The 22,745-nt window shown below is 42.1% G+C and overlaps 1 protein-coding gene across 1 annotated transcript; it reads left to right on the top strand.

Moving 5' to 3' along the window:
- Positions 1 to 10,604: 10,604 nt before the first annotated feature.
- On the top strand, positions 10,605 to 21,551 carry ZNF775 (zinc finger protein 775). The gene is made up of 3 exons (XM_044678967.1): positions 10,605 to 10,697; positions 17,239 to 17,353; positions 19,882 to 21,551. The coding sequence occupies exons 1-3, from the start codon at positions 10,605 to 10,607 to the stop codon at positions 21,549 to 21,551; spliced, it is 1,878 nt and encodes a 625-aa protein (XP_044534902.1).
- The last annotated feature ends 1,194 nt before the right edge of the window (positions 21,552 to 22,745 follow it).

Here is a 22,745-nt window from a genome sequence, read left to right as displayed (position 1 = left end):
GGAGTAGTGACTTTTTAATGAAAGTGAAAATGTTTTTGTGTGGATATCATCAGGGGATAGAGTGTGAATGTGTGGATTGAGAGATTAGGGTCAGGGTCCAGCTTGTCCTCTGCCTTAGTTCTCAGGTTGGTTAAAAGAATTAATGGGAACAAACACCGTGGTATAATAGAGATCAGGATGATCTAGTGCTGCTTCTGACACAATTATCATAGTAACTACTCTACTAAAAATAAAAAGTATAGGGGGCACTGTAGTATACAGAATTGGGGTCATATAGTTTTTTCTAGCTTTGGCTGAGTTCCAAAAGCTGTTAGAGGTTTAGAATCTTGAGGAAAAGCAGTTGACTGGATCTTCCGTAGAGGGAGGTGGTCAATGAGCGAGCTGCTTTGATTACCTAGCTTTAATATTGAAATTTAGCCTAGCTTTGATATATATTTTAGATAAACCCTTTATATCTTCCTTTCCTATACCACCCCTGCCTTCCCTCCCTTACCTTAGTGTCTGTGGAGTTAATAAGGAGAGTAATTAGAGAGGAGTTAAATCTGTGAAGAGTTATCTAATTGACAGCATTAGTTATAGTTAGTCAAATCATCATTTATTCCCTTTAGATAGCCATAGCATTTTGTAAAGCTGAGTTTAAAGGCAGGTCCTTACTCAGACTCCATCTTTACTTCCCTTCCCCCACCTGAGGTTCCTGAGACAACTGATAGGGCTTTCCTTTGATCCACCTTCCTAACAAACATCCTTCAAACAAAATAAACCCTTTTGTGTTTCAATAGCCCTATTAGTGTAATTTGTCTGTTAGTTATCAAGAGGGAAGAAGAGGGAAAGAGACAACATACTCTGGGCTTAGAGGAAGCTGGGGCATCCATCTTGAAGGAAGGTGTTACTTCAAAATAGGTCCCTTCCTGTGAAATTAACTAAAGCCTGTTTGTTAATTTCAGTCTAGTCTATTTCCCTCAGCTTGTGTTTGAGTCTAAGTCCCAGTCTGTAAGCCTTCTGTGTTTGTCTGTTTAGTTTAACTTCTCTTCTCCCTAAAAGATCTCTGTTTCCCTTCTGTGTTATACTCCTGACTTCAGTCCTATTATACCCTGAATCTCCTTTAATCCCAGCCTACCTGAAACCGAGATTACCCACTTAGCAAGTCTCCAACATCCTCCTTTCAATTTCCCTTATCCCAAACACCTTTCCTCAAATTACCCACATTACAGCACCTAGGTAGCTCAGTAGATTGCGAGCCAGGCTAGAGATGGGAGGTCCTAGGTTCAAATGTGGCCTCAGACACTTCCTAGCTGTGTGGCCCTGGGCAAGTCACTTAACCCCCATTGCCTAGCCCTTACCCCTCTTCTGCCTTTACATAGTATTGATGTGAGGTAAGGGTTTAAAATAAATAAAAATAACAGTTATAGATAAACAAACAAACAAGTTCTAAATTTAAGATCCCATAATTAATCCAACAGTAACTTAGATCATGCCTTGTTGGTAAATCAGGATGTTTGTACACAGTGTCCCTGGAGACCCTCAAGTGAAAATACTTGAGTATTTGGAGGCTGTGAGCCATACAAAGAGGAGTAAGATATTCCCGGCCTTGAGGGCCTAATAAATTGGGAGAAAAGATGGAAATACAAGAAATATTGAAGGCAATAGAAAATATTGTGAGAAACATGGGATCACTTGTCAAAGAGTGGTTGAAACAAGCATTGTTAGAGGAGGAAGAGCTTAGTATTGTCGGAAGCAGGCACAGAAGGCTCCAGAAGTAGCCTTTGTGCTAGACCTTGAAAGATGGCTAAGATTTGGTTAGAAAGCATTCTGGGCTAGGTTAAATATGCTGGTGATATTCTAGTTAGGGTAAGTAATAAAATCTTGCAGGAAAGTTGTAGAGAGTTGCAGAGATCACTGGGGACTCTGGGTTGAGTCTGTGAGGAATCTCTCTGCTTTGCCTATTAGTAAGGAATGTTATCAACTGGTAGAGAATGAAATATTCATGCCACCATCACTAAGCATTTGGCTATGAGGCCAACATTGCTAGGAAAATGTCAGGATTTAAAGGTGGAAGGGACTTGAGAGATCATTGAGTCTAATTCCTTTATTTTGCAGATGAGAAAAGAGATAAGGGGCGGCTAGGTGGCTCAGTGGATATAGAGTCAGGCCTGGAGAAAGGAGGCCCTATGTTCACATTTGGCCTCAGACACTTCCTACCTATGTGACCCTGGGCAAGTCACTTAACTCCCATTGCTTAGCCCTTATTACTCTTTTGCCTTGGAACCAATGCACAGTATTGATTCTAAGATGGAAGGTATCTTTAAAAAAAGACAGATAGAAAAAGAAAATCAAGACATAGAGAAATGAAGAGACTTGCCCTAGGTCATGTGGGTTAGGTTGTTAGTAAAAGATGAAAGATTTGAATGAAAGACCTCTGGATCCAACTCCACAACTTTCTCCACTAAAATGCATTAACCATGGGGAATGCTTCACACTATGAACCCTGTAAATTCATGTAAAGCCAGAGATTGAGAACAAATCTAGCTGCAATTTTTTTTCATATAGCAAAGAGCTAAAAATGGTTTTTTACATTCTTAAGTCATTTTGGCAGGTGAGATTTGATGCTCTGGCTGAAATTTGCAAAATGCAACAACCCCAGGAGGTAGGTGCTATTATTCCCATTTTTATGGATGAAGACACTGAGGCAAACAGAGGAAAAACTGATTTCCCTAGAGTTATCTGAGGTCAGATTTGACCTTGGAACTATTGCTCTATCCACTGCACCACCTGGTACAATAATGAATAGATAAAAATGCTTAATGCCTGTTTAGGGCCTGAAGCATTCATCTACTAAGTACTTATTCATTAATAATATATAGAGGATTTGCTGAACTCCTAGTGCTGTGCCGTTTGCTTTTGGATTGTTTGTTTTTTAGGGTTTTATTTTTACATTGCAAACATTTACATGATCTTCACTTCTTAAAAGGTCTCTTGTAACAAAGTAGAACAGTTAAGAAAAACTAATAATATAAACTCTTCCAATATCTCATGCAACATTTCACTTATGTAGCAGTCCCTCACTTCTTTTTAATAAGCAGAAATCTATAATTCTCTCTTTTTGCCCCATCTTCTACCATCCATTGGGGAAAAGAAAAGAAAAACAAGTTTCTTAGAACAAATATGCATAGTCAAGCAAAATAAATTCCCTCAATGTATATAAAATGTGTCTTATTCTGTACCCTAACTCTATCACCTCTTTGTAATGGATAGCTTATTTCAGCATTAATCTCTTCTTTGCTAAACTTTATGAAGACGTTTCTTTGTAAAGTGTTTCCCCTGTGCTTGAGGAACTTATCTGGTATAAGATTGAACACCTAGTAGCAGCTCAACAAATACAGGTTGACTAGTTGCTGGGTAGCTGATATATATATCATATATATGTATGATAAATATATATTTCACACACACACACACATATATATATACTCATTATTTTTTCATATATATATAGATATATACGAAAAAATAATGAGTAATTACAGGGCCCTATGTGATATATGCCCCAGGAGTGGTATAGATAAGATTTGTTCAAGCAAAAGATATCATTGGGCTCTGGTAGTTGAGGAAATTGCTGCCAAATAGATAGAACTTGAGCTTCCTTTTTAAAGATGATTAATATATGAGTAGAGGATGATGGCTTTCTAGACCCAATATCTCTGCCCCAAGTAAACAAGATTTTTTCCAACACTTTCTCTCTGAGAAGCACTTAGGTAATCAAAGGCTATCAGTCCTTTATTATGCAAATAATTGCATTTATTAAACAATTGCTATGTACCAGGCAATGTTTAGCTCTGGGGTATGGTATCTGAAGAAGAGCAAAATCAGCCCCTACTCTCAAGGAACTCATATTCTTTTTTTTTTTTTCTTTTAACCCTTACCCTAACCAATACTATGTATTGGTTCCAAGGCAGAAAAGTGCTAAGGGCTAGGCAATGAGGGTTAAGTGACTTGCCCAGGATCACCCAGCTGGGAAGTGTCTAAGGTCATATTTGAACCCAGGACCTCCTATCTCTCCTATCTCGCCTGGCTCTCAATCCACTGAGCCACCCAGTTGCCCCCAAGGAACTCATATTCCAATGAGAGATAATATAGAAATAATTGTGTAGATATATAAACACACACACACACACACATATATATATATATGTATATATATATTCATGTCCAATTTGGAATAATCTATAGAGGGAAAGCACTAGCATTAAGAGGGACTTGACAAAAAAGCTTCTTGTAGAAGGTTGCATTTTACCTCAGATTTCAGAGAAGCCAGGAGGATGTGTATCCCAGGCAGGGGTCTAGCCAGTAGATATGCACTGGGAGCCAGAGTCTATTCTAGGAGGAAGCCAGTGTATTTTCATCTTGAGTATGTGAAAGGGAGCAAAATAGGAGAAGAATATAATGGTAGGAAAAAAAAGAATGGGGGTTTCCCCCCACTAAATAGAGGTCCCTTAGGGTGGATTTAGGTTTGGGTCAATGATGATCCAAACAGTGGTTCTGGCCTATTTTGTAGGCCCAGGGGTCAGCCACACCAGTCCTCTGTAAGTTTAACACAAAATCTGACTGGTTTGATGTTATTCAAATAAACAGTGTTTACTTTATAAATAGCAGGATGGGTAGATGACCAAAAAAGGAGTTTCCTAAGCTACCAGGTTCTAGCTCCTCCCACTCAGATACTGGTCCACAAGGACCTGCTTGGTCCCAACACCATTGGGCTACTTTATTTATTCTATCTGCCTAAACCAGGGGTCGGCAACGTATGGCTCTCGAGCCATATCTGGCTCTTTTGAGGGTCAGATATGGCTCTTTCTGCAGGAGCCATAAAGTCAATTTTTTTTTTCAGGCGCTGTTACAGGAGCCGCACTGTGAGCACTGTACGGCTCTCACGAAATTACATTTTTAAACATGTGGTGTTTATGGCTCTCACGACCAAAAAGATTGCTGACCCCTGGCCTTAAACCCTTCTAGCTAACTAAAATCTGACTAGCTGGTCCAAAAATGAGAACAAAGTTCAGATTATAAGGTTTAAGCTAGAAGCCAGTAGGCTTAAGCTGACAGTGGAATGGCTTGAAGTATGTCAGACAGATTCTGTCCAGGCAACTTCTCTCATGCACATGAAATCTCCAGGAATTGGGTCTCAGCACTAAAATGAGATCAGGATGAGGGTCAGGATCAGGTAAAGAGTCTCCGGATTCCTGAATCTTCTCAGGTAAGTACAGACTTTTTTTTTTTTTTTTTTTTTTTTTTTATCCTGGGACTCCATTCTAGGAGCATAGGGCCACAACCAGTAGGCAATGGGTCGCTCAGGGTCACCCAGCTGGGAAGTGTCTGAGCCTGGATTTGAACCTAGGACCTTTCGTCTCTAGGCCTGACTCTCAATCCACTGAGCTAGCCCAGCTGCCCCTACTTTAGGTTGCAGTTTCTTTAGCAGATGTAGTTTTACTGGGTGGGGTTGCTAGCCCCACGCCCAACCCTCCTCCTTTTTTCATCTGGGCTAGGGACCATCCTTAGCCCAGGAGTGGTAAGGGTGGGTGATAGGGGTCAAGTGACTTGCCCAAGGTCACACAGCTGGAAGTGTCCGAGGCTGGACTTGAACCTAGGACCTCCAGTCTCTAGATCTGGCTCTCAATCCACTGAGCCACCCAGCTGCCCCTAAGTACAGGCTTAGTTTCTCAGAATTCAAAGACATCTTAGGAGTAATTTAGTCCAACCTCTACAGGAGCTGGAATCCCTTTTGTACCATACCTGTCAAAGTAGTCTTCTGTTTTTTGCTGGAAGATCTCCAGTGATGGAAACCCATTACCTCTTCAGGCAGTGCAGGCCACTTTGGGATAATATTAATTTGTTAGCAAGTTCTTTCTTATATTAAACCAAGATCTATCTCTCTGTCAATTCCACCCATTGCTTCTAATTTTGGCCACTGAGGCTGAGCAGTATGTGATTGAAGAAACAGAATTTTAAAGTGACCCAATGTAGCAGAAAATCTGGGGAAATCATTTCTCCCTCTTGGGTCCTTCACTAGTTAGCAGTGTAATAAGAGGACACATTTTTATGTGCTGCCTCCCTAGTCAGAAGGTGGTAGCTCCAGATTACCATAGCCTTTGGTCAGCTGTCTTTGTAGAGGTTGAAACCCATGATAAAATCAGGAGATGTCATTAATACAGGCTTCACCAGCAGGCAGTTAGAAAGAAAATTATTGCTGTCTGGGATTTGGGACTTCCCACAAGGAGCACTGGAATATTGAACATGTTGCTGGGAGAAGGAGGAACTCTACAATTGATGCTGTCAGTAATACTTGGAAAGGTTCTGAAAAGAGAACGTTTATATCTTAAGAAGACTTTTTTTTTTTTGAAACCCTTACCGTTTGTCTCAGAATCAATACTGTGTATTGGTTCCAAGGCAGAAGAACAGTAAGAGCTGGGCAATGAGAGATTAAGTGACTTGCCCAGGGTCACAGAGCTAGGAAGTATATGAGACCAGATTTGAATCTAGGACCTCCTGTCTCTAGGCTTAGCTCTCAATCCACAAAGCTACTAACTCTACTCCCCTAAGAAGTCTTTGAGGGGGAGACAGTGCAGTGTAGCTCAGTTCTCAAAAGCTCTGGGCTTTGGATTTTCATGTGGTAAATACTTACTTTGTGGTTATAAGAAGGATCAAGTCAGAGAATGAGAATGGCTTTGCTAGATCAGACCCCAATGCTAGACTTCAAAACTTAGAAACCATGTTCCGATGATAGTTTCATACTGTTCTCTTAGTTACATAATGAATGGCAATGCCATATTGTTTCAAATATAGACCACATGAGATCTCCCAAAGGAAAAAAAGCAAAAACGTATATATTCAGTGAAAACAACCCTGATTACAGTCTTCACTTTTCTATAAGCAAATTTGAATAGGAAAGCACAGTATATTTTTGGCTCAATACAGAAATAGTTATAAAATGTTACAAGTGGAAAACCTTTAGAAATCATCTTGTCCCCATCATTTCACAGGTCATTATTATTACAGAGAGGTAAATACTCTATGTTGTCCTAATTGGCCCCGCTACCTGTGTTTTTCCACAGGGAGAAAGCTTGAGTCATAGGACAACGTGGATAGATGTGGTCCAAATGATACTATCCACTCAAAACTAGCCTACCACTATGAAACCTTCCCAGCCTCCCTTTTTAGCATGTTTCCCTCCCAATTTCCTCTTATTTCCTCACTTTCTTTATCCCCTGTGAATGGCATCCTAGCCAATTTTGTTCTCAGGAATTTTCAGATAATATGTTAGTTGGCATGGACCTATCCCTCCCAAGTGTATTTTGTAAAATTATGCATTTTAGAGTTGGAAAGGGTCTTAAAAGAGTATCTTGCCCAACCTCCTCAGTTGATAGGTGAGGGAACAGACCAAAGTCACTTGACTAGTTGATAGGAATCAGATTAGCTGACCTGAGGTCAATTCTCATTGTAAATTGTATGATTCTAATGGTAAAGTTAGATGTAGGGTTTCCTGCCTTCTAATCCACTGGTCTTGTCATTTTGCCAAGGAGCTTATTTTCTTTGAGAAGCCTTTGAGATATAAAGGATTAAGTGAACCTCTGTGGTGGAATTTTAGGCACTGTGGGAGATGATGCTGGGTATTCCTTTGATCATGCTAGAGGATGTCTGCCAATTCCACCAAAGCATACAGACTGGCCTGCCCTAATCCCTGAAAGTAGGCTTTGGACCTTCTAGAGTAGGCTCTGGAATCTGAGGACCTGGAGGAAGTAGCTTTGCTGTTTGCTCCATGAAGTAAATTCCTTCACTTTTCTAGGACCCATTTCCCTCTTTTGTAAAATGAGGCAATTGGTCTATTAAAGTCTCTGCCAACTCCTCCAAGATTCTTTGATCCTCTAAATCCATACAGCCAAAGAGGGAAAGGGTTCCATCCTAACTCGGTGACCTCTGGGGAGAGGGATGGGTGCCCAGTGGCATTTCCCTAGAAAGAACATCAGACAACTATAGCTCTGAACTCTCACCAACTGACACATAATCCTCAATCTAAGAGTAGGGATTAGTTTTCCGACTTTGAAGAAGAAACTCCAAAGAAAGAGCTAGGGTTGTGGTTGTGGTTTGAAGGTTTGGGAACATTGAAAGGCAGATACAGAGAGAGAAAACCAGTTCAAAGGGAAATATGGAAGAAATCAGGACTTTGAAAAGACTGGAGTGACTAGAAAGTTTGTGTTGGGTAAGAAACTTAGAGATAACATTGGAAAAGTATGTTGCACCTAGATTGTGGAATTTCTTGAATGGAACCATCAACATACATTTGTAATAATGGCAGACATATATAGAACACGTAGACACTTTTGTACATTATCTCATTTGGTTCTCACCACAACCCTGTGCCATGCACATTATTTTCATTTATATAAAAAGAAAATAAGGCTCAACAACTTTAAGTGATTGATTAGAGGTGTCATATCTAATGATATAGGGGAATTGAAACTTGGGTCTTCTTTATCATCTTTACATGACATGAGATTGCCCACCTGAGCTCAGACTTTGGACTTTATCATGTGGGAAATAGGAAGCCTATGAAGATTTCAGATTGGAATAATGACCTGATGAAAGTGATATGGTAGAAAGGTTATTCTGGCAGTTTAGGTCTGGTAATGGACTGTTTGTGTCTTCAAAGTATGGGAAGGGTTATCTCACTAGATTGGTTTCAGGATGAATTTTTTTGCCTTAGTGACTCATTAAGACAATTTAAATAGTTTTATTGATATCTTTTCTTTTTTTATATAACATTTATTTCTAAATATACCTTTGTTCCTCACAGTGTGACCTTTCCTTTTAATTTAAGATTTTTTTAAAAATGGAATTTATCAAAACCATGTCAACTGACAATACTGTCTGATTCAATTTCAACATTCAAATTCATCATTCTACTCCCATAGACTCCCTCTGATCCACTGAAAGGAGGGAAGTGTATTTTTTAATCTTTGGTGTCAATTGGTCATTATAATTATGCAGTCTTTAGTTTCATTATAATACCTTCAAGTTACATTGTTTTATATATAGTATTTTCTTCCATCTGCTTACTTTGCATCAACTCATGGTAGTCTTCTCATATTCCTCTGAATAGCTCATTTGTTGTTTCTCATGGCCAAAATATTCTATTAAATTCATATGCCACAATTTTTTTAGCCATTTCCTAATTGATGGGTACTCACTTTGTTTGCTGTTCTTCTCATAGATTTTCTAAGATACTTAATGAAGCTTTGTGATCTGTGTCTGTGGAAAATGTACCCACTTTTGTGAAATTGCTAATTATTAAAGTGGGAGTGGGTTTTTGGGGAGCAGGAGTAGTACAGGGGCACAAAAAGTGTAGGTATGGTTTTGCTTTCAAACAGATTTGGTCTCAGGCATTCATAAAAAGTATAAATGTATGGCAAAATACAATCTCAGACAAAAACAAACAAACAAACAAAAAACTGTGTCTCCTTAGCACTTTGAAACGTTTTCCCACAAGATATGTCATTTGATCCTGATGTTATTACCTTCACCCTCCGAGACAGCAAATTGGTAAAAGAGCCAACAACAAGAACTAGCATTTATTAAGCACCAGCTATGTGCCAGGCTCTGTGCTAAGAGTTATGGATACAAAAAGAGGCAAAAGAAAAGGCCCTTGACATCAATAAATTAATTCTCCATCTCATACAACCGGATTTATCAAGGATCAATTGCAGCAGATCCTTGAGGGAAGGCGCTAAGGTTAAGAAGGGCTAGGACCCAAGACTCCAGGCTCCGGGTCCAAAGATCCTCCCGCCCCACTTCTGCTATCTTGAGGGACCTTCGAAGAGACTAGCAGGGCTAACGGGGGCGGGATGAAAGCTAGAAATTCATTCCCATCACAGGCTTTGGAAACTATTGAAAGGCTCCTGCCAACCTTGACCAAGCCCTGCCCCCATCCTTAGCCCTGGTCATGGACTAGATCCAGCTAAAGTTCCCAATGGGAAAGTTGGCGGGGGAGGGGGGGTTGGGGACGCTCCCAGCTGGCTCTAGGTGGAGCCGGCTCGCTAGAATCCAGCCAATAAGCAGGCAGGGGTGGGCCGTGTCCCGGCCTGCTGCTCCATCATAGGTCAGGCCCCCGGGCCGGGGTGGGCAGCCCCGGGAGGCAGCCAATCCTGGTTCCCGCAGTGAGGGGAGGAGCCTGCTTCTCTCGGGGGCTTCATTCCACGGCTGCAGCTTCTCCCCTCGGACGAGCCTCGGCGGCCTCGCCCTCCCTCCCCCGCCGGCGCTGGCCTGACCCATTCGGATCAGGTAACAGCACTGCCCGTCCCCCTCCTCGCATGGTCACTCGTGTGCACGTGACCGCGGGGGGCTCCCCAGGGACTTGTTGTGGGGCGTGCACGCGCGCGTGGACTGATCTGCGTGTGTCTGGTGCTCGTGCGTGCTTGTGTTAGCATTTGGGGCCGCGGGAGCCGTGGCCCTGTGTGTTTCTGCGAGCCTGCCTCCTGCGTGGCGTGGTGTCAAGTGCAAAGAGCCCTCGAGGTGGAGTCTCCAAGCTCCTAGCATTCGGAACTAGCCAGGGCCAGAAGATGGGTTCGAATTCGGGCCCTGCCTCTGACGGCTTTAGTGTGACCTTGGCGAGCCACTCCCCCTCCTCAGGCCTCAGTTTCTTCAGCTGTAAAGTGAGAGGGTTGGACTCTGGTCACTTTGGTCACTTAGGTCACTGCCGAATCTTATCCCATTTTCCTGTTGTATAGGAGCTGTGTTTTTATTCGTTATGTGTTCTCTATTTGTGTATGTATGTGTGTATATATGTGTGTGTGTATGTTTAACACTCATTCAGTACTAACTGGAATCACAGTTTTCCCCAGAATGACAGACCACTGAGGCAGCCTTGAATGTGGTGTTGCTGTTGGGAATGACAGGTCAGAGCAGTAGAGCTCAGGGGCCAAGAGCATGAACACACACGAGGTGGATGGTGTGGCAGCCAGTCACCATACAGCCTAAGCCCAGGTCCATTATTATTCTCCTACCCACCCCACTTCCCAGCAAACCATCTGAACTTTCTTTCCTCTTTCCTCCCTTTATCAGGGCCAGAGGTGACCTTTAGTCCCCTTGGCATCTTTTTCCTTGTCCCATGCACGATGACAAATGTGGGGGGAAGGGGGGTCCTTTCACTTAGGGACTTTGGGTTGTAGTCAGAGCTTTAAGACTGAAAGAGATAATATCAGTTAGGCATCTCTTAGGGGCCCATCTCTGGGGAAAAGGAATCAAGGTGAACTGGCTAAGTCCAAGATGCTTTATTGGAGGAGGCAAGACTTAGTTAGACCTGGGCCTTGTCAAAAGATGCCTTATTCTGGATTGGCAGAGAAAAGAGAGCTTGCTAAGTGAAGGGAATGGCTGGAGGGAGGAGTTCAGGTGTGTTGAGAGAGATGACAAACCAGAGAAATAATCACATCCTCTCTGGTAGTTTTCCCAGATAGCAGAACAGAAATTTGGGGTTGGGGTCTGAAAATAGGGTGAGAAAAAAGGTCCATTATCAATGGAGAATAACAGCTCTTGGTACTTTTTTTGGTTGGTTTGTTTATTTGAGGGTACAGATGGGACACTGGATCTAATATCCTATCCTAACCACATCTGCCCTATAGGCTGGCATTGTTGGTGGCCTGCATCTTGGCAGGGAAAAAGAAAAGGTTGGCTCTGAGAAAGGATATGGTCCAATCTGAGAAACAAAATCAGAGAGAGGGGTATGACTGAGAAGAGACTTCCTGCTGGCCTCCTACATTTAATTTCCTTGTACTTCTGGGGCCTGTAGTGGCCAATTTGGAGATGAGTAGTCTTTCCCTGCCCCCACTCCCAACCCCATGCCCTCATGCCACGCTCCAGCAGCCCTCATTGCCCTATCGTGTGCCTGGCCCCTGCCACCTCTTCTGAAAATAAAACCCCTTTGTCTCCCCACCCCCCCACCTCCTGCCTTGGCGCATGGTGCCTGCCACAGTCCCCCTTTTGTGATTTCTCCAGGCGTTTCCATGGCAGCTGCCTTGAAGCTGGCCCCTGGTCTGAGGCCTCCTCCCTGAGAGGGAAAAGTGCCGGGAATGGAATGGGGTGGGAGGCCTGGGCTGTATTCTGAGGACAGGGATAATATGCCCAGTGGGTTCATGGATAATAGAGTGGGCCTAGGCATTGTGGAGAGGCCTTGTGTACAATGGATGAGGGTTTAGGAAGATGTGTGAGGACAGGAGAATTAAGCTGGGGAGGAGAATGGGGACTGTGGTAGTAGGTGATTCAGAGACAAGTTGGGCTATTACTATGGGCCACCTTCCTTTGTGACCTGAAAGACATTTTCCTTGGAAAACCAGAATTCAGGAGCCCTTATTCTCTGATTGTTGGCCTGATCTAGCTCACAGGGTTGCATCCAGCTTCAGCTGAGTAACATGCTAAGGAAAGTCATTGCATTAGTACTGCTAGATGTGTAGGGACCAGGTAGAAAAAGGAGGAAGAGCAAGAGGAAGAGGAGGAGGGAAAAGGAACCACCAAACTATGGGGGGTGAAATGTCTTGTCTCAAAGTGGCTATGTGGGGCAACATGACTGGTTCAGGGAGTGAGGATTTCTTATTGCCAGCAAGGCCCTCTGGAGCATCAGATTCCACTATCTCTACTCTCTATCCTATGTTGTATGTGTATGGTGCTTGTGTATAAATATGTAAATACAATTGAACACACACACATACAGATCTTCCCTTCCACTTTTGTCTCTGGTATATAGAATCTCTTCTAACTCCTTATCACTTTTATTCTTCCTACCACTACTTCCTCGATTGCAGGATCATCCCTGTATCCTTTTTTCTTTTGCTTCCTATTTTCACTATACTTCTAATCTGATCAAAGTTAGTTCCCTCAAGCAGTCCCAATGAATGAAGATTCTGAAGCCCATGATTGGAGGAACATCAATTTTGGGGAGGGTATGATTATTTTTCACAAATTTTGTCTTCATGGGGTAGGTCTAGGTCCTTCACATGCAGCATTTCTCTGAATAACTCATGCACCTGTCATCTAGAAATTTAAACTTCTTGGGCCTCTTTCTTTACTCATACCTTGAGAGGGAATGAGCTGAATAGGCCAGCCAACTCTGTGATGTGACTAAGTGGGGCTTCCTTTGGATCATCTGGTACTTTGAAAATTTGGAAGATTTGGTGATGCTCTATCTAGCATTTGGGGTTTGGTGAAGAAGTTTGTTTATTACCTCTCTCTAACCCCTTCATAATAATTCATAGCATTGTGGGGATGGAAAGAAATGTTTATTTTTATTTTGAATTTAACAAGTATCAAGTAAATTGAGTATTTCCATATTTGAAATGGAACAGAAAAAGAAAATAGCCCATGAAATGGAATTTCTACTCCATATAGCCTTTTTCTCTTTTATGTAAATAATAAATTCAGCATGTAACTTTTAAAGCTGTGCTTTTCTATTTTTCCTCCTGACCTTCCTTATGTTTTCTTTTGTGCATTAAAAAATTGCTCCATTGACCCCTTTTTTCTTTTTTGGATCCTACTGCTAATTCCCCTCTCCCTCCTACCTTTCTCTTCCATGAATTGGAAAAAAAAGAGAAAAAGAAAAACTCAACCCTTTGTAACAAATATGTAGAGTCAAACAAAACAAATTTCCTTTGGCTGTGTTTGAAAATGTGTATCTTAGGGCATCTAGATGGCTCAGTGGATAGAGAGTCAAGCCTGAAGAGGTCCTGGGTTCAAATTTGATTTCAGATACTTCCTTCCTGTGTCTAGGCAAGTCACTTACCCCAGCTGCCTACCCCTTACTGCTCTTCTGCCTTTCAATCAGTACTAAGACAGAAAGTAAGGGTTTATAAAAGAAAGAAAACATGTCACGTTTTGCACTTTGATTCCATAATTTCTTTGTCAAGAGGTGGACTTTGTTTAAAGGATTAAAATACCTTTAATCAAATAGGAAAACAGAAAACAGATTTTAAAAATTTAATTAACAAATAAACCCAAAGACTTTGTGCTTCTTCATCTGGTCTCCAGAATTGTGGTTGGTCATTCCATTCAAAGTTTTTAAGTCAAAAGTTGTTTTTTGTTTCCTTTTGTTTAGTTTTGCTATTATATAATGACAATGCTATTATATAAGTTGTTCTTCTGATTTTGCTTACTTTATATTAGTTCATACAAATTTTCCAAGGTTTCTCTGATACTGTCCCTTTCATGATTTTTAACAATTCAACAATATTTTATTATATTCATACATAATATCTTCTTCAGCCATTTTCCAGTTGATAGGAATCCTTTAGGTTCTAATTCTTTGCTATAACAAAAAGAGCTGCTATACATATGGGTCTTTTTTTCTATGATGTCTTTGGTCTGTAGGCCTAATAGTGCTATCCCTGAGTCAAAGGACATAAAACAGTATAGGCGCTTTCAGAGATAGTTCCAAATTGTCTTGCAGAATAGCCAGACCTACACAAACTTATGAAGAATTCAGTTCTGATTTGTTGCAACTTCTGTATGGGGAAATTAAGGAACATATATTTCTCAAAGTCTTTACAAAAACCATTTGTCCAGATTTTACTTTACTTAGGTTAAAGACTTAATAATGGTATCTTGAATAATGAATAGGTTAAAGAACAAATAGCAATAATTATGAAAGAGAATATTAATGATTAGAATCATACAAAAATATTCTGGGATTCAGCTAAAGAAACCCAGAGGACAAAATATATTCATATTCCTAAGATAAAATATATTCAAATTCCTAAAACAGATTTTAAAAATTTAATTAACAAATAAACCCAAAAAGCACAAAAGAAGACATTTTGAAAATTAAAGGAGAAACAGATAATTAGAAAACCAAACCAAAAAAACCTTTCCAAAACTATAGAACTGATAAAATTAATCATTGGTTCTTTAAAAAGACTAATAAAGGGGCAGTTTGATAGCACAGTGGATAGAGAGCCAGGCCTGGAGTCAGGAGGACCTGGATTCAAATTTGGCTTTAGATACTTCCTCCTAGCTGTGTGACCCTGGGCAGGTAACTTAACCCAATTGCCTAGCCCTGTTATTAGGAAATTAGGAGTTCAAGCAATGAGCCCTTAGTGGTCTTCTGTGATAAAACTGATTCTAAGTCAGAAGATAAGGAATTTTATATAAAAAGATTAATAAAATGACAAATCTTTAGCTAATCTGATTAAGAGGAAGAGGAAAGAAAATAAAATGAATATAAAAAATGAACAAAGCGAAATCACAATAAGCAGAAGAAATAAAATAAATTATCAGGATCTTATTATTGATAGTTTTATACTAGCTGAACTGAAAATTTTAAAGAGAAATTTAGCAACAAAATGTATAAAATGCCTCAATTAACATAATACCAGGTTGAGCTTTTTCAGAAAAGGAAACTGAACTAGCTCTAAAGTTAACTTCCAAAAGGAAAGATGGATTTATAGGTAAATTCTATCAGTCTTTTAAAGAATAATTAATACCTAAACTACATGAGTAAGCCTCAAAAATTAAGGGAAAAACATTGTCAACATCCTTTTATGGGGCAAATATAGCCCTAATGCATAAATCAGGGAAGAATAAAGTAAAGAACTATAGATCAATTTTATTCATGAATACATATTCAAAAATTTAGGTAAAATTCTGACAGGAAAGACTACAGTAATATATTCCCCCAAAATATTCGCCATAATCAAGTTGTATTTATCCTGTAGATGCAAGGATCTTTCATGATTAGGAAGCAACACAACAAAACATCCAAAATATAATGACTATATCAGAAAATACAGATTAAAAAAATACTTTGACAAAGGACAACATTCACTTATGCTAAAAATCATGCCAAGCATAAGCATATTGGACCCCTTTTATGATTAAAAAGCATGTATCTAAAACCAGTTCCTATCCTGTCCTTATCTAATACCAGAATTTGTATTTCCCTTTTCTACATTGTTATTCAACACAGTTCTAGATGTACTCAAAAGAGTAGTAAGACAAGAAAAAAAATATTCAAGGCAGAAAGACAGGCAAAAAGGAGACTAACATGTCCCTATTTGCTGATGATGTGTTGTTTTCTCTGAAAATCATCAGTGAAGAAAAATAACTGAAATCATTGTTGACTTCAATAAAGTAGCAGGATCTTTGATTTAAATGTTTTTATTGATACCTTCTGTTTTTCATTTCCAAATATATCATTTCCTATCTCTCCCACAAATTGAACAAAGATTTAAAAAAAGGAAAAGGAAAAAATATTCCACAAAACCAATTAATACATTGCTGTGTCTGACAATCTATATATGTCAGGGGCAGCTAGGTGACTCAGTGGATATAGAGCCAATCCAGATTCAAATGTGGCCTCAGACACGTCATAGCTGTGTGACTTTGGGAAAGTAATTTAACCCTTTTTGCTTAGGCTTTACCACTCTTCTGCCTTGGAACCATTACACAGTATTGATTCTAAGACAAAAAATAAGGATTTTTAAAAAGTAGTGTATGCTGTCATTTATTTTTTATAACTTATAATGACCTCCTGAAGACTTCTTTCCAGAATAAATGTCCTTTTTTTCTTTAGGTGTTCTTAAAGACCTTTTACCATCTTGGTTGCCTTTCCCTGGATGCTCTCCAGTGTTAATTTCTTAAAATGTGACACTTGGAACTTTCCATGATACTAGATGTGGAATAACCAGGGCAAAATATAGTGGACCTATTCATTGTTTTGAACACCATGCCTTTGTCTGTACAGCTGAGGGTTCCCTTTGGGCTGCTTTGTCATACTGTTGACTTATCAGTGAACCCAAAGAACCCAAGTCTTTTCCAAATTTGTCAAATTTCTCCAATTTGTACTTCTGAATTTGTGTTGAACCAAAGTAAAAATCTTTACATTTATTTTAATTAAATTTCATCTTATTAGATTTGGCCCAACTTTTTAGCCTATAAGATCTCTTTAAGTTGTTTGTTTGTTAGCTTTGAGTCATTTGCAGATTTGGTAGCTATCTATCTCTGCAAAGAAAACCCCAAACAGGGATGTGGAAAGTCTTGCCTTCTTTTTAAGGATGCTGTGAATTTATGATGATAATCAATTTTCAGTAAACCTTTATCAAGAGGATTACAGGGTTATGAAAGCCTCTTGAAAAGGGTCAAATGATACAGCATGCACATGTAAGATGTCATTATGGTGGTGAGTTTTAAAACTCATCATTTCTTCCCTCATAGGCCATCCAACTTTCCTGGTCCTGTGACCCTCACATTAAAGAACAGAGGTCAGAACTTGTGGTAATGACTCAAGAGGCATCTAAAGACAAAGATTTTCCTCTGAGTTCTTGTTCAGGTAAGTAAAGAAATAAGCAAAAGCTGGACCCTTGACACCCACTCAGATTTGTTTTCCTCTTGTCTTTCTTATTCCCCTGTTCCGTAACTCTCTGTTCAGCCCTCTTTCAGCCTGATGCTTACTGTGTTGCCTGATCTTGCCTTCCTTATGGTATGGGGTAGGAGAATGAATTTAATGCCCTACAGAGATTAGAGCTACATCAAAGGGCCTTCACAAAGCAGGCCTGATTCACCCCTAGGAGGCTGGGACCTTTGACAGAGTTTCTTTGGGGAAAGAGGTTAGGTCACTGTTCCCCCTTCTCTGCACCTCTTACCCCAGAGTGCAGAAAGTATAGATTTCCTCACAGCCCCAAGAGCACATTACCTATTCTTAAGAAGTCCTTCCCTATTCAAGTAACCCTTAAATAATGGACCTAAGCAAAAGAAAATTGGGCACCAGACCCAGAAGGTAGTAGTAGAGTGATACTCTATGACACATCACATCGAATGAGTGTTGGGCACATAGGATACCACCAACATGCTTAAAACTATAAACTACAGCTTATGTATTATGTCATATATACCCAGTTTATACAAACTAAACTATAAACATTCTTTTCCCTTGCTTAGCTGGTTTAAAGAGTACTGGACTTGGGTATTTGGAGTCCTGGTTCATGCCCTGTCTCATACTAACTAGCTATGTAACCACAGGAAAATCACTTCATAGCTCTGGGGTAGTTTCCTCATTGGTAAAATAAAGGGGTTGAGCTACATGTTTTTAATGTGCTGTCCAGCTTTAACATCCCACGAACCTATGAATAAAAAGTTTTTTTTTTTTACAAACCCTGCCGCTCCTTTCTATTATTCTTAGGTTTTCAGGAGAATCTGTGTCGTGTATTTGATATAGACAACAAATATTGGAAAAGGCAATCTGGGGAAGTCTGGGTTCTAGATATAATGAGTAAATCACTTAAACTCTCAGTGCCTCACTTTTGACTTTTCTGTAGAATGGGGTTACCACAGCAGAATCATGAAAAAGAATCCCGGAGTCTCAGAGTTGGAACAGACCTTAGATTTCCTCTAGAGGAATCCTTACTTGAAACAGGAATCCTTTCTCCATCAGCCTGAAAAGTGGTTCTCATATCTACTCAGACATCTTCAATGGCAGAGAATATAGGACCCTCCAACTGACTCACTTCCCAGTTATGGGTAGCCAAAGTTTTACTAGGAAAGCAATTATTTCTTAAAGAAGTGTTAAACCAGTCTCCTGAAGGCCTTCTGAGTAGGTATGCCACTGCTAGGCAGAGAGGAGACTTCTCAAACCCACCATCATCCTACCTGACCAGCACTTAGATATCCAGCATTGTACTCATATAGACAGATGGAAAGGGGTCACTTGCCTTTCCTCCTACACAGAATAAAGGTGAGAATCAAGAAAGAATTCAAGAAAGTCTCGAGACCAATGAAGAAGGACTTCTTGAAGTCCACTCATTCTATGAATTGATTCAGGGCAAAGTGAGCAGAGCCATGAAAACTATACAGTGATACCACTCTGAATCTGAGCTATTTTCCCTGGTGACACAGGAAGTAAGGAGAAGAGATTGGCTGAGGGTAGGGGTTTTGTTGTTAAACCTTTTTATGGACCGATAGACTGAGGTGTGGTTTTTAAATTTTATTTTTTATTTTAAAAGTTTTTTATTTTAATAACAAATTTTCCTGAGTTTTCTGAAGTTATATGATTCATGTTGTCTCCTTTCCTTCTTCTCTCCCCCCTCCCAGAGCTGGCAAGCAATTCAACCTGGGTTATACATGTATTATCATACAAAACATGTTTCTGTATTATTTTTGTATGTTAATAATCTTATAAAACCTAAACCCTAAAACATATCCAAATAAACAAGTGATAAATCATATGCTTTCATCTGCATTCCAATCCAACAGTTCTTTCTCTGGAGGTGGATGGCATTCTTTCTCATAAGTCTCTCAGAATTGTTCTGGATCATTGTATTGCTGTTAGTAGCAAAGTCTATCACATTTAATCATATGAAGTGTGTTTTTTAAAAAGTTCCACACATTCCTTTTGTATCCCTTCTTAACCTTTCTGAATTCACAAAGTGAGCACTAAGGCAAAATAGGAAAGGGCTAATACAAGAGACACACTGCAACACAGGGGTTTGAACTCAAGACCTGAATCTCATTTTTCCTTCTGTCTTTGCGAGCTTCAACTTTCTCCTTTTTCCTCTTCACTCTTCTTTTTTCTTTCATTCTCCCTTTTCTTCAACCTTTGTCTTATTTCTTCATTCCTCCATTCTTTCGCATTCTCATTACTCAGTTCCCACTTTCCTTTCTCTCTTCTTCCTCATTTTCTCCTCTATACTCAGTTTCCTTTCCTTTTTCTTTTCCTTCAGTTCACTACAATCTCTCTCTGCTACCTTTCTGTCTCATTCTTATGTCTTTTATTCTCCCTCTCCTTTCTACGTCAAGCTTTCCCTCTTCTTTTCCAGAATTAGGTCCTGAGAATCATTTTTCCTATCTGCCCCTTTTCAGCAGGTGACAGCAGCCTCATGGTGAAGATCAAGTGGGAGAAGCAGGAATGGCTCTCCCAGACTTTGGAGGTCCCCTCCATTCTGCCAGAGAAAGACAAGGAAAACATCTTCCAGCATCCTCTGAGTCATCCACTTCGCCAGGCTTTGGGGAAGGCTCGAATCCCAGGAGGGTGGGAAGAGGCCCAAGGCCCAGGGCGGATCCCCTCCACTCAGTGGATGGTGGGGTCCACAGCAGTCCCAGCACCTCTTGGCCCACAGCTTCCGGGAGGTGAGGGACACTTTGCATGCCCGGACTGTGGGAAGAGGTTTAGTTGGTGGTCATCCCTGAATATCCACCAGCGCACTCACACAGGAGAGAAGCCTTATCACTGCGGCAAGTGTGGCAAGAGCTTCAGCCAGAAGCCGAACCTGGTCAGGCACCAGAGGCACCACACGGGCGAGCGACCCTTCCACTGCTCTGAGTGCGAGAGGCGCTTCAGCCAGAAGCAGCACCTGCTCAAACACCAGAAGACTCATTCTCGTCCTGCCATCCACCCTTGTCCTGAATGTGAGCGACGTTTCCGCCACAAAGTTGCCCTCCGTGTCCACCAGCGGACCCACACTCGTGACCGCCAGCTGGCCCGGGCTGAGCTCCAGAAGCTCCTTAAAGACAAGGTGACCCGGAAGACCCGCCGACCCTCCTCGGCTTCCCGAGAATTGCCGGGCTGCCCCTGGGTAGAGGCCGGCAGAGGGTGGAAGGCCGGGCCAGCCCCCAAGGCCCGGGCCTCTGCCGCTGGCTCAGGGGAGCAGCGCCAGTTCATTTGTAACGAGTGCGGGAAGAGCTTCACGTGGTGGTCCTCGCTGAACATTCACCAGCGGATCCATACAGGGGAGCAGCCCTATGCCTGTCCAGAGTGCGGGCGGCGCTTCAGCCAGAAGCCCAATCTGACCCGCCACCTTCGGAACCACACGGGCGAGCGGCCCCACCTGTGCCCCGACTGTGGCCGCGGCTTCCGGCAGAAGCAGCATCTGCTCAAGCACCAGCGCACGCACCGAGCGGGGGACAAGGCTTCCCTATGCCCGGGCTGCGGGGAGAGCTGCCCCAGCCGGGCGGCCCTGCGGGCTCACCAGAGGGCCCACGCCGCGGCCCAGCTGCTCCACGGGGCGGCCCTCCGGGGCCGGATGGTGGTGGCGGTGGCTGGCGTGGAAGCAGGGTCGGGGCTCGTGCCGCCCGCAGAGTATGCCCTGGGCTTCCCCCTGCAGCCGCCCCCGGTGTCGCAGGTCCTGCAGGGGGACGACGCTGTCTCGCTGGGCAGGGAGCCACGCTGGGGCCGAGGCCCGGTGGGCATGGCCCAGGTGGCCGGAGGGGTGCCCGCATCTGGCCCTGCGGAGCAGCGGCAGTTCATCTGCAATGAATGTGGGAAGAGCTTCACCTGGTGGTCGGCACTCACCATCCACCAGCGGATTCACACGGGCGAGCGGCCCTACCCTTGCCCGGATTGTGGCCGTTGCTTCAGCCAAAAGCCCAACTTGACTCGGCACCAGCGGAACCACACGGGCGAGCGGCCCTACCTGTGTGCTGACTGTGGCAAGGGCTTCAGCCAGAAGCAGCACCTGCTTAAACACCATCGTGTCCACAGAGGTGGCGGCCACGTAGTTCTTGCCGCTGCGCACAGTATCAAGAAGGAGCCTTAATGGACGGGGCTGAGACTCAGGAAGTCTTCACAACTGGGGCTTGTGTGCATGTGTGTGATGGGGGGAGGGTGGGAGATGGGCAGGGGTTATAGTTGATCTAATTGCTTGGACAGTAGACCCCTGACAGCATCGATTTTCCTGGGGAGGTGTTTCTCCAACCCTAACTGAAGGGGCAGAGTTTTCTTCAAGGCTTAGAAACTCATCCTCCAGACAGCCTATGGATGGGTCCTGAGATGGCCTGGGGTCTTGGGTATGGTGGGGTTGGATTAGACCAGATTATATGAACTCCAGGGATTGACTTCTTCCTGTTTTACTCTCTACCCCTTTCTTCAGGGGGCACGTAGTGACCTTAGATGCAAGTAGCCCCAGAGGAATGAACCTTCACAAATATTTGTAGGAGTCCAAGGTATGGGGTGCCCAGGGTGCAAGCCAAAATAGTCTCAGCCAGGTGCCAAAGGGTCTTGGTGGCTACACTCAGATGCATCATCAACATTGGAAGCCTGAAGTCTTCTGATGATCCAGGTGGGATGAGGGAGATGTCCCAGCCCAATCTAGTCCAAGGTAGAAGGGTGGGAGGCTTGGCCCAAGAGCAATGAGGATGGTGCCTAATTGTCAATGGATACTTTGGAGGTTCCAGGAGAATAGCAATATCAAATGTCACTTGAAGAAAAAAGTGGTACCCAAGGTAGGATGAAGACAATTTACTTGGCTCTTTATCAAGAATGTTTTATTAAAGAAAAATGAAGGATTGAATGCTTCAAATGGTCTGAGTGCTCATTTCTTTTTTTCTCCCCTACTTTTACTTGCTAAATCTTCAGGACTCTGGACAATTTTTTATCCTCCAAGAAGTCACCCAGGAGAATTTTTTTTTCTTTTGCATACCATAGATGTGCTCAGTGGAAGAAATGTTTCCTTCTCACCTCTACTCCTTTAGAAAGGGACAGAACCATCTTGCTCTCAAATGTCTTAAGTCAATTAAAAGCTGAAGATGTTGAGATATGCTGGTTAGAGAGAACCCTGCTTTGGCTTTCTGGCTGTCAGGAAAGTGAGGGGTCAGTCTAGTGGAGAGTAAATTATTGGGGTTGGGTGGAAGAACATGGTGTTAGAAAAGTTCTTAGTGATTGTAGCTACTACGAGGTTGCCGTGTCACTAGGGTGATGTCGTAGAGGTGTGGGGTAGCATTAGGGAGACATA

Source organism: Gracilinanus agilis, chromosome 5 (genome assembly GCF_016433145.1).
Source record: "Gracilinanus agilis isolate LMUSP501 chromosome 5, AgileGrace, whole genome shotgun sequence".
NCBI classification, from domain to species: Eukaryota; Metazoa; Chordata; class Mammalia; order Didelphimorphia; family Didelphidae; genus Gracilinanus; species Gracilinanus agilis.
Note: the sequence above shows the minus strand (reverse complement) of the source record. Positions and strands in the feature narration are given on the sequence as shown.